Raw genomic sequence first — 14094 nt, forward strand, 5'->3', positions numbered from 1 at the left:
TTGAAAAAATAAAATTTCCTGCTGATATAGAGTAAGCTCTTTTCACACTTTCGTTTATCATTACAAAAATTATAATTTTTGTTATAAATTATTTTATTACTATTATTATTTTTTTAAATCAGCAATAAAAAGTTATTATCTCAAGTTTCTTATATATTCTTATCTTTACTAGTTATCATTCTGACAATGTTACATAACAAAATCATACAAAAATTATATTTGATAAAATATCTTTCCTAAGTTAGAATGGCAACTTTAATTCTAAATTTAAAAAAGTTTATTTAATGATTATTCTGCAGTATTAGTTGTGTTATTGTTATTCTGCAGTGTTACATTGTTATCCATTCTGATCAAGTTATTATTTAATTTTTGTGATTAATTTGTAAATTTTATTTACAATAAAAATTCATGAACATAGTATTGTATATTCTAGCATGATATTTGGACAGAGTGGTGTTGGAAAGTCCTCGTTTATTAATCATTTGATTGGGCGTGATTTATTGAAAACCAATTGCGTTACATCAGAAACAAAGTATTTTTTTTTTTTTTTGTATAAAACTTAATTTTAAATTTATGAAGAAAAAACTTAATTTTAGATGTATGAAAAAAAACTTAATTTAAATATATAAAAACTTTTTATGATGAGTTAATAAATAAAAACAAATCGTAAATAATAAAAAAATAACTTTAGTTAGTTTTACTAAAGTAATAAATTTAAAATGTCTCTAACACAGATGACAATTGCATGATATTTATCCCGGAGGTTTTTGTATTTATAGTCATAATAAAATTTGAACCCATTAAGAATACCCCTCATGATATAATTGGAAGGTGGGAAAAATTTATTTGAATTAATTGAAAAGGAGATTTTAAATCTTGTTTTCTAGGAGCTTTTTACCAAAATAGTTAAATGCAAATATATATATATATATTTCAACTTGTTTCTCCGCGCAGCGGCCTTGTTCGTCAAGGTTCGTGTTTCGAAGTTATAGAGTTGAAAGAGGGTTATAACCACTATTAAGTAGCCTCCTCATCTGTAATGGCCTTCTCGGCCTTGAGGAGGTGAATGACAAATATATATATATATATATGTAAATATATATATATATATATATATATATATATATATATATATATATTTATATATATATATATATATATATATATATATATATATATATATATATATATATATATATATATATATATATATATATATATTAGAGTGGTTCGAAAAACAGCTTTTTTCAAAAATGTCTGCTGCCACCCCTTAAATGTGTTTTATATAATAAATTAATACTACATTTAATATTTTTTTGATTAAAAATATTTTTTAAGGGTTGCTCAAGACCCTTAAACATCAGACAGATCCCTAATATTTTGAAAAAAAAGTTCTTTAAAAGTATATCAAGTTGGGTCTCAAAAGAAGTGAAATTTTATAAAACATCCAAAAACAATAATTATTTTATAAAAAGATTACAAGTTTAAATTTTATGGCTTAAAAACTATCATTTTTTACCAAAAATTAAAAAAGTACATATTTTCATAGTTTTTTTAAATAAATATTATTAAGTGTTTTTATAAATTTTTTTATTATTTTTAAAATTTTTAAAAAATTTCACTTCTTTTGAGACCCAACATGGTATGGTTTTAAAGAACTTTTTTTTTCAAAATATTAGGGACCCGTTTGTTGTTATTCAAAACTTTTTTGAATGTAGTATCAATTTATTATATAGAACACATTTAAGGGGTGGCAGCAGATATTTTCGAAAAAAGTTGTTTTTAGAACCATCCTTATATATATACATTTTTTTTTTATTTTTTTTTTTGTTATTCACCTCCTCAAGGCCAAGAAGCCCACTACAGATGAGAAGGCTACTTAATAGTAGTTATAACCCTCTCTCAACTCTATAACTCCGAAACACGAACCTCGATGAACAAGGCCGCTGCGCGGAGAAACAAGTTGAGCGCGGTACTACCAGGGGCGTGGTGGGGATCGAACTCAGAACCTCTCGCTTTTGAACCACTATGAGCGCTTTACCTATACACCACTACCGCTATATATACCACTATAGTCTTAAGAGGGTTTAAACATGAGTTTATGATGAATTGAAATGACACTCAAGTTTTTTTCCGAATCAAGCATGTTACTAATTTCTGTTCTTTGCAAATCAAATGATAATTGCCATCAATAGAGATGCAAAGATAAAACAGCTTAACTTAAATTAGTATTACAAAAAGCAAGAAGGTCCTAATAAAATTATTATAATTTTTTATATTATGCAAGAAATTCTAAAAATAAAAAACTACTTTAAATATTTTACTGAAAAAAATTTGAAAATTGTCATGGTAACCTCAAAACTGTATTAATAAAAAGTCAATACCCAATTAAACTTATTGGTGTATAAACAATTAGTTGAAAATTTTGTACACATAAACTTAAATAAAATGTATCTCTCATTTACAAATATTTATAGTTGCTGTATATAGTTCTTAAGTAAGCAATTTTTCTTATTAAAAACCCTTCTTCCAAGAAATAATTCAAACCTTGTTTACAAATTCAATTGTACTAACTGTAAATTGATACATATAACAAACAGTCCAAAATTTTTCACAATGCATTGATGAACATTTCAAGGAAGATAAAAAATTTTTTTTAATTTAGTTCAATTTTTTTATTGTTTAATATGATTGGCTCCTTCTAATCGGTTGTTTTGTTTGGTTTAATTTTAGTGACACAATTAGATATAAGACTTTGATTTAACTATTTTAAACCTTTTGTACTTTTGCATTCAGTTTGGATTCTGACACATTTTAATATTGCAATTTGATGGTATTTTAAACCTTTTGTAATAGATTTTTATAATAGATTTTAGTAATGGAATAATTATATAACCTACATGAAAACATTTTTAAAATGATTTTCGTAATTTTACTGATCATGCTATGCAGTTAGAAACATGTTTAAAAATTTTAAAAGTGTTATTAATTTCATACAAAATATTTACTAAGACATTAAATATACAATGTGTGTGTGTGTTCAAAAACAGCTTGTCTATGGTTTTTAAACTGACAAAATTTAGGTTAGATTTTAACAAAAGGCATAAATTAAATTGAGGAAACTAATTAAGTTTAATGATTTTTTAAAAAACTACAAAAACGCAAATTAAAAGACTAGAATATTTTTATTTTTATACTGTAAAACATGCATGGAGTGTTGCTACATCAATTATCTTATAGCCTGCTGCTACAAGGAAGAGCTACTACATTGACTTTCTTATGCTGATACAAGGAAGTGTCGCTACATTGACTGAGGGTTTGGTTAGGGCAGGCAATCTATCAAATATTAAAAAAACAATTTTTTTTTGCTCTTTGAAATAATTTTTTTTTAAAAAAAACAACTTAAAACTGACCTAGCAATGGTAAAATTAAAAATAAACTATGCAAGAGGTGTGTGTGTGTATATATATATATATATATATATATATATATATATATATATATATATATATATATATATATATATATATATATATATATATATATACATATATATTTATATTTATATATATATATATATACATATATATTTATATATATATATATATATATATATATACATATATATATATATATATATATACATATATATATATATATATATATATATATATATATATATATATATATATATATATATATATATATATATATATACATATATATTTATATATATATATATATATATATATATATATACATATATATATATATATATATATATATATATATACATATATATATATATATATACATATATATATATATATATATATATATATATATATATATATATATATATATATATATAATATATATATATATATAAAGAAATATTATAGGGTTTAACCCCCCGTACAGTAAAAGCGTTTCTACCAATGTCGAACATCTTCCTAAACTTAATTGACAAACACTTTCCAACATTCCACCCTTAAGTAAACCATTCAAAAATTGAGTTACAACCGCACCAAAAATATCGAAAGTATAATAAAAAGCCACAACAAGAAAATTAGTTCAGAAAGACCAAAAGAATACCCACCCTGCAATTGCATATAAAAAGAAAACTGCCCTATAACAAGAAAATGTAGAGCCTCTAATGTTATTTATAAATGTATAGTTACCCCCCCCCCCCTAACACCCCAGAAAAAGTATATATTGGCCTAGCAGAAAAATTAACAATAATTAAACAAATCCCCACCTACAGCAACGTAACAAAAAAATGCTTGCTTTGCCTTCATGAAAAACTTTGCATATTATCATACAAAAGTACCAAAAAATTATTAAATAAAAAAAACAGAAATTATATCCAAGTGCCGTCACGAAAACAAGTTCTTGCTTGACAACCACAAGCCTAAAGATTAAAAAACAAAAACAAAAACGCTCGCAAATAATTATAGTTCAAACTTACCGTGTTGATGTAGCGCATACGTTGATTAATTGTGTCATTTATGAGGCGCGACTGTTATATCTGCATTAGGTGGAGGGTTTTAATCCTAGTAATGGATAAATCTTTTTAAAGTTTTATTTGCTTTGTAGACATAAAAAAAATATCAAGGTTTCAAAATTTTTGATAATTAAGTTTTGAAGTAATTAGACTTGGATTAAACAACTTTAAAACTTTGATTTTTTCTAAATTCATTTCAGTGAAACACTTTTAATATAAAATAAAAACATATATTTATGATTTTTTTTTTCTGGTTTATTTTTATTTATTTTACGATTTATTAAAATTTTTACTTTTTCAGTTTTGTAATTTTTTTCAGCTTTTATTTCTCTTTTATGTTTATAGTTTGTTTATTTTTAATTTTAGTTTAAATTTACTCAGTGCATTTTTTAAATGAGCTAATTTAAAACATACAAAGGAGCCATAGCCAAGTTGTCAAAACAAAATAACATATGCGTGGTCATATCAAACCTTATAGGTTTCTTAAAAAGGGTTGATATATATAGGCGAGTGTGTGTGTATATATATATATATATATATATATATATATATATATATATATATATATATATATAATATATATATGCGGTAGTGGTGTATATATATATATATATATATGCGGTAGTGGTGTATTGGTAAAGCGCTCGCTTCATAAGCGAGAGGTTCCGAGTTCGATCCCCACCACGTCCCTGGTAGTACCGCGCTCAACTTGTTTCTCCGCGCAGCGGCCTTGTTCGTCAAGGTTCGTGTTTCGGAGCTATAGAGTTGAGAGAGGGTTATTAACCACTAATAAGTAGCCTCGTCCTCTGTAGTGGCCTTCTCGGCCTTGAGGAGGTGAATATATAAAAAAAAAAATTTAAAAAAAATATATATATATATATATGTATATATATATATTTATATATAAATATATATATATATATACACACACACACATATATATATTTAAAAAAGGATTGCTGTCCAATGCCAAACCTTTAGTCGATGTAGCAGCACTCCTTTGCGGCAGCAGGCTATAAGCTAGTTGATGTATGTACTAAAGCCCCCCCCCCCCAGTGTCCTGTTTTAGTATGACATCATATGGTCTATTTATATATGTATATATACATAATATATATACAGGGCTTGTGATGAAGAAAATCGTCAAGCGTGTTATATCGCGCTCGTAAAATTAGAATATGTTTTCATCAAGCGTGATTATGTGTGCTCAAGATAACGTCGGTGAGCGCGATCATGAAAATTGCTGAACGCGATGCTCATTAAAAGCTTTTTTCTTTTTTTATATCTTTTTTTATTTGTTACATAATTCTTTCGTCAAAAAATGTTTGAATTAGTATCACTCATGAAACTACTTCAACGAAGTAGATTTTTATACTTCCAAACTTCTTGTATATTGTCAGATCGCAATTTTATTTTTAACTATTTATGTTATAAAAAAATAATATCAAACAAAAACGCAACTTCTTATTGATTTAGTATTGAAGTATAATTTAGTGACTTAGTTTTGTTTCGTTGTTTTGATATATTTATTTTAAAATATTACGCTGTAAACTTAATTAGCAGGTCTGTAGAACAGCTCCACTTATGCGGTTTTTGAAATTGTATAAAAACTAATATTATAAGACATTGTTAATCAAATTTACTAAAACAATGAAAACAAAGTAATAATTGATAATATAAAATCCAAAATTGAAATATAAACATTTGAGCAGAAAATAAGCAACAGTATTATTTTTATAAATACCCTATAAATTACTAATATGCAATGAATATTAAAATAGTTGCATTCTTTAACAAATTGGCTGGAGAAAGAGCACACTATTGCCCAATATTCATGATAACCATATGTAGTTGACCCAGAGAAACAGCATGTTTGGCATGAAAGTCCATGATGTCAGGTTCATAAAAAAATAAATTTTGAAATCCAAATGATTTTATAATCTCTTGTGACTTGAAGTTAGCTAATATTCTCTGCGGACTCCATCTCACTCATCACATCCCTGCACTTGGTGTGATTCTCCATCAAGTAATCAGACTAAACCAGGAAGATTTTGTTTATTTAGGTCTCTCAAAATTCCTAACTTACTCTCTAAGCTGCTGAGAGTGTCTTGAAGACATCAAAACATAATAAAGCACCTGGTTTTAGATCTCATTCCACCCATGCAATTGCACTTTTTGATAGGAGTTTTTAACTATATTTTTGAGATTTTAAAAGTAGTATGACTGCACACAGATGAGTGGCTTATGGCCTTATACATAAAACCGCATTCTTACAATGGAGGTAGGGGTGCTGGAAATGATTGCCCAAATCTTCTGAAGAACATTAATAGTTTGCAGAATCTCATGGAGAAAAAAACAACAGCTTACATTTTGCTTAGAGTTTTTTTTTCTTGAATTTGATACTATTTATTTTTACTATCTTGCTTTCTAGAATAATCATGCTTAAGTTTAATTATTTTAATTTTTAAATGCTGTAAAAATGCATAATAAAAAAAGCCCTCATTTACTTTGCTGGTGTTAAAGAAATAAAAAAAAAATTAATTTCTTCAGTTGATAATATGCACCAGTAGTTTACTTCAATTATATTTTGCAGTATTTTTTCCAGTAATATTTTTTATTGATTTGTTCCATTAATTTGTTCCAGTAATACGCACAATAATCTTCCGCTCAGGTGATCTAATACAACATGCTACTCGCCCTACTGCTAAGCACCAGCTGCATTAGCTTTTCTAGCAATGAGAAGTTAACTGTTCATTTCTAATCATAATCGTTTCTTTTATCTTTTCTACCAGAATATTTCAGAACAAATGTTTTTTATTATTGCTAGGAATCAAAGATATATATTATTGTCTTAAGCTCTATTTATCTTATTTTCAGCTCTTGTTTTTTATCTCAAATGTTAGACTCTAGAGACCTTAAAGTCTTTAATTATGTTGTAGATAGGTCTGACTTTATTACTTCTATCAAGCATAAGGCAGAGCTATATCTTTTTGAATCTATTGAACACATTATTACTCTACTCCCAAATAAACAGATTACTCCATTGTTAGTCATTCAAATCACTCCTTGGAATGCTAAGGTTATTTCTCTCTCTCTACGACTTGTGGTTCATACAACATTCTTGTTTTTTTCACTTAATTTTCTTTCACTTAATCTTATTACTATTGTTAACTTTGACCCAATCAGTCTTATTACTTTTATTAACTTTCACCTAATCAATCTTATTACTATTGTTAACTTTCACCCAATCAATCTTACTACTATTGTTAACTAAATTTACAATATGTTTTTACATTTTACATCCAATCAATCTTCTTATTATTATTAACTTTTACTCAATCAATCTTCTTACTATTTATAACATTAACCAAATCATTTTTCTTACTATTAATAATAATCAGTCTTTAAATCTTTATAATAAAATTCTAATATCTCGAGTCTAATAATTTACACTGTGATATCAATGATTTTGATCCTTCCAATCTACATTCCACTTATACTTAAGGTAACAGAAAAGTTATATATTTTAAAATTCTAAAATGCTGGATTTTTCCGTAAGTTTGGTTAACAAAAAATATCTTTTTTATTGCTGGGAACAGGCAACCAAATTGGAACTTGATCTTCCTCCTATGACAGCTTGGGGCCTTGAGTGGCTATTGGATTTTAATTCAAACAAAACTAATTTGTTTATTACTAATAATTATCACAACAACTTGTAGTTACAAATATCTCAGTTTGTAGTCACAAATATCTCAGTTTGTAGTCACAAATATTTTGCTCAGTCTTAGCAATAAAAAGTTATTGCAAAATGCTTTAATTAATGCAAGTGTTCCACATTAAAACTACAAGTGTATTCTAATGATTAAACTAAAGACATTGTAGAGTATTCTGTTGGATCTAATATCCCCCCCCCCCCCAAAAAAAAAAAAAAAGTTCTCCAGCATAATGTAGCAAAAGAAAAAAAACAATAAACCAACGTCTCTAAAGCCTGAATTAGGCAGAAAACCAAAAATTATATTTGCTAGGAACATTGATTGTCTGAAGGGTCTCTTAAACAACTGGTCATGAACTCCAACATAAAATGTTGCTAAGAAATTCAAGTGTAAGTAGCTAATTTCCCCATTGAATCTCTCAGCACTAAGTATGTGTAAACATAATTGGTGAAAGATTAATGTATAAATAAAAGTTAAAGCAGTGTAATAGCAAGATTAAAGCAGTTTAATAGCAAAATTAAAGCAGTTTAATAGCGAGATTATTTTAGTCTTAAAAGTAAAAAATATTCTGTATTAATTTTTTTATTTATTAAGCTTTTTTTATTTGGCACCAAGTTTTTGTCACCAAAAGTTATTGTTGATATTCTTATATTAATGTATAAAAACAATATTAATGAGATTTCTACTTTTTGTTTTCTCAAACTATTTTTCACTACTCCCATGGAAACGATATTTTACTTTTGCTGTGTGAAAATTACCACAAATATTTAATTAAAAAAACAAAAAAAATTGATAGCAACTATGCAGATAACTAACAGCTATCTTAGAAAGCTCACATAAAACACATTTTTTTTTGTAAATATAATTAATTTCTTTCACATAAAAAATATTTCCTTCTTTCCGATTCCATTTTCTACTTCTGCAAATCTTGTCCTTATATGGAATACTGTTTTCATATTTGGTCTTCTAACGATGACTTTTCTTACTAAATGTAAAAACATATTGTAAATTTAGTTGAATATGCTCTAGCTGCTGAGCCTGAGCCTCTCTATAATTGTCATAGGGTTGGTTCTCTTTCCTTTTTCTACAAATACTATTATGCTTCAAACAGATACACTATGACAGATACAGTGAAAGGATGCAACTTGGCTTATTCAGTGAAGTTGCATACTTTTACTGTATCTGTCCCTTCATGGTCTAAAATCTTTTATTTATCTAGTTTTTTATCATGCTTTGAAATTCTCTTTTTCGTTTTGTTTTACTGAATCATACAACTAAGGAAATTGAAAAAAACTCTTTTGTCAAAAAAAACTCTTTTGTCAAACGTGTTTTTGTGCTTTAAAAATACTCATTGTTTCCTTCTTTTTTTTCTTCCTTTTTTCTTTTCTTTCTTCTTTTGTAGCTCACATCTTGAATAGTTGTTGTTTGCAGCCTTGCAAGCAACAACTAAGAAGTAAGTTAATTAAAAAAAAAAAAAGATTAGTTAGGTAATAGACCAATGTATAGCAAGACATTAATAAACACTCACTATTCATATTTGCTTAGTCATTTAGAATGTGAATTTATTCGATTCAAATTTAAATAAGAAAACACTGCAAGAGGTGCTAGCAATGTTTAATGACAATTATATTAAATATGGAAAGAAGTTCATCATTAAACTATTTGAACAAGGGAGCTTCATGCAAAAAAAAAAAAAAATGAATGTTACAAAGATTCAAATAATGTGGTAGATCAGTTTTCAAGTCAGGGAGTGATGGTATGTAAAAAATAACAGTTAAAAATGGATCATTTTGTAAATTTGCAAAGTATAATGTTGCTCCATTTATAATGTCAAGTATATTTAAAAAATATGGGCTACTTCTTACAGTTGTGTGAGAGCTCTATTATACACACAAAATGAAATATCAGTAGAGTGCAGTTCAATATTTAATCTTAAAAATTTTATGAATTAAATTAATTTTAATTAATGTTGTATCATATTTTCACCTGAAATAACCTCATTCATGTTGTACAATAAATATGTAATAATCAAATTAAATAAACACAACTGCGTATAAGCATTTTTTTAAATATAAATATTTGTTTTATTTTAATATATTAATTAAGATTTTGATGATCTATTGTGATAAGCGTCATTTGGTATAATAAATAAAAATCCTTACAAAAAAAAATTGTTTTAATAAAAACAAACCTTTAAAAAGTATTAAACATTAAAAAGTGCATAATATAATATAAAAAATGTTTGTCATATGCTGACATCAACTAATTTAAAAATGACCCTCTAAGTCTCACTAATGTATACAGAATTGCATGAGCATTTTAGTTTGTAGATGCCTGAGTTTGTATTTGGATGAAGTTTTCTCTTAATGTTGCAGAATATATTATTTAAATTTATAGCTGATTTGAAAATATTTTTTATTTTTTGTTTCTTACTTTTTTTTCTAAGTTTTGAAACTAACATAATTGGTATCTGTGATAGCTTTATAAATGATTGATTGTCAAATGGTTAATAACTGGTATTTTTAAAAATTTTTTTATATATTCTCTGGCAATTTTAGTTAGATTGTTCTAGTTGTACCCGTTTTTAACAAATGTTTCCGTTTGACTATCATTTTCTCGTTAGAAGTATTTTTGAGAGCATATTTATTTTTGCAAGGCATAAAAAATTAAGAAAAAATTTAAAAACAAAGCATAAAATTTTTAATTAGTTAAGCTCCTAATTTAAACATATTTTATGTTTTATATGTCAAGATTGTTTAAATTAGAAGCTTAACTAAGTAAAAATTTTATGCTTTGTTTTTTAATTTTTTTTTCCTAATTTTTTATGTCTTTTAAAAATAAATATGCTCTCAAAAGTACTTCTAACAAGAAATTGATTGTGTGTGTGTATATATATATATATATATATATATATATATATATATATATATATATATATATATATATATATATATATATATATATATATATATATATATATATACATACAACCCTCGGAATTAGGGTCGGCATTCGGCAATGCCTACCCAACTGCCTCCCTGAAAGTGTTTGAGGTCGGCAAACAATTGCCGACCTCATTTCTATGTTTTTTGGTCAGACCTTTGCACAAAATTTATGCCGACCTCTAAAAGATTGAGATCGACAAGTCTTGCATAATATACTTGTACATGGTATAATTTTACTATTGTCAGGTCTATATGAGGTTGTTTTTTTTTTTTTTAATTATTTTTAAGACTGGAAAAAGTTTAAAAACTTTTTTCTTTTCTTCAAAAAGTTTTTTTTTAATTATTTGATAGGCTATCTGCCTTAACCTAATCCTCAGATGATGTAGCGGCACTTCCTTGCAGCAGCAGGCTATAAGATAGGTAATGTAGTAACACTCTGTGCATGTTTTACAGTGAAAAAATAAAATAAAAACAATCAAAATGTTTTAATTAAAAAAAAAAAGACCAATTAAAAAGTTTTAAAAACATTCTAGTCTTTTAGTTTGCGTTTTTGTGTTGTTTTTTAAAATAATATTAAATTTGATTAGTTTCCTTAATTAAATTAATGCGCTTTGTTGTAATCTGTACCTAATTTTGTAATGCTAAATGTCATAGCATAGTTAAGAACTATTTTTTGCTTCAAACAGTATATTTAACTCTTTTACATAGCTGAATATATATATATATATATATATATATATATATATATATATATATATATATATATATATATATATATATATATATATATATATATTGTACAACAGCGTGTTTCTCCATCAGTAGGTTTATCAGGAAGCTTCCTGATAAATCTACTGATGGAGAAACACGCTGTTGAAGGCAACTTTTTATATATCAAAAATTAAGATAAGTGTTTTAACTAATTTATATATATATATACACACACACACACACACACACACACACACACACACACACACACACAGAGGGGTGTACTCTCATGGTCGTCAGGTGGCACTGGACAACTCGTTTTCTCCAAGGGCAACTGAAATTTAAAAAAATTGCCTGTCAGTAGCCCAGCAGGATGACCAGTTTGTTAGTTACAAAAGTGTATTTTTTAAATAACACTATATTTTGATCTATAATAATGTTATTCTTTCTGATTATTTAAAAGAAAACTTTAAAAAGTATTTAAAGCAGTATGCACTTCGTTTAGCAATGAGCACACTACGGGGCATTATATAATTATACCAAACTTAATAACAAGAAGACAGCATGCGACATCTGTACACGTTTTTCTAACAACATCTGTCCAATAACATCTGAAAATTCAATGACCACTAACAACAACTTTAGGATGTAACTACACCTGTAACGTCTACTACATCTGTAACATCAAATACATCTGTAACATCAAATACATCTGTAACATCAACTACATTTGTAACATCAACTACATCTATAACAACATCTTTAGGATGTAACTACATCTGGTAATTTTTTTTCAACTCCAATAATATCTGGAAAAATTTTCTCCAGATGTAGTTACATCTGAAAAAAATCTTTTATGTAACTGCATCTAGTTAAAATGATACATTATTAGTTAATTCACTTAAAAATAACTTTATCATAAAAATCTACAAATGTGCGCAGATTACACTTAAACAGATGTAGTTGCACAGATGTTATTACACTTTGATAATTTAAAAGATGTAACTACACATGTAGAATCCACAGATGTAGTTGCACAAATGTTATTACACATTGAAAATTTAGAAGATGTAATTGTATCTGTAAAATCCACAGATGTAGCTGCCCAGATGTTATTACACTTTGATAATTTAAAAGATGTAACTACATCTGTAGAATCTACAGATGTAGTCGCACAGATGTTATTACACTTTGACAATTTAAAAGATGTAACAACATCTGTATTATTTATTTAATTTTTGCGCAGATGTTATTGGACACCAATGAGGTTTCAGATGTTGTTGGACCAATGTTATTATACTTCATTGTATTTACAGATGTTGTTGGACAGATGTTATTAGACATAGCAAAAACTGATGTTGTTACCCTTTCAAATGCTATTGAATCATTTTTTAAAGTCGCATTTTAAATTGCATGATATTTGTCGCATTATTAATAACACTGATAAATCTCTTTTGTTTGAATCATTAGTAACACTGAAAACATCTTGAATTATTAATAACACTGCAGTAGTTGAATCATTAACATCTCTTTTGTTTTTCATTAGTAAAATTAATTTTTTAAACTTTGTCATTAACAAAATAAAAAACACTAGCTATCATGACCTGTATGATATGAGTCGTGGTAGTTGTTCCACATCCGACTATTCCTAAACTTGTTTGTAGTTTAGTCTCTGTTCTTCAATTTATTATAGTAAACGGCAAAAAATAAATCTAATTAAAGTTCTGGTAGTAGGTAAAATGCAAACTTGCGAACCATCGATCTATTGGTTTGTTAAATTATAATTAATTTAAAAGAGATATATTATTATATTTAATATAAATTAAAAAATTGATGAGCAAACATTTTTTAAATATCATAACTGTTGTGGTCATTAAAATGTCTTGGTTTGCAAAATTTTTGAAATATACCAACTACCTTAAGTTCTTGCCTTTTGGTTAACAGTTAATTTACTATACTTTAGAACTTATTTAGTATTTTTACTTATTATATTAGTATCATTGGCATATGAGACAGTTGCATAACAATTCTTCAGGTTTCTGCGTAACAATTCTATCATAATTGCGTAAAGACAATTTTGTAACAATTTTATCATAGCCTAAGTTTCTTTGGGAAACTTAGGCTGTGATAATAATATTTTAAACCTCATTAAGATTTATTTTAAAAAGTAAGTTTTTCATAATTAACATTGTTAAATCTTTTGTTTGTTATTGTACTCCTT

General features: G+C 26.4%; 1 protein-coding gene across 1 annotated transcript in view; it reads left to right on the forward strand.

Annotated features, from left to right (window-relative positions):
- LOC105843976 (uncharacterized) overlaps nt 1–14094 on the forward strand; it is a 48835-nt gene that overhangs the window by 20987 nt on the left and 13754 nt on the right. Inside the window, exon 5 of the mRNA XM_065793972.1 lies at nt 434–532. Within this exon, the coding sequence (XP_065650044.1) occupies nt 434–532 (99 nt within the window). The remainder of the gene's footprint in view (nt 1–433; nt 533–14094) is intronic.

This window comes from Hydra vulgaris, chromosome 03 (genome assembly GCF_038396675.1).
Source record: "Hydra vulgaris chromosome 03, alternate assembly HydraT2T_AEP".
Classification (NCBI taxonomy): domain Eukaryota; kingdom Metazoa; phylum Cnidaria; class Hydrozoa; order Anthoathecata; family Hydridae; genus Hydra; species Hydra vulgaris.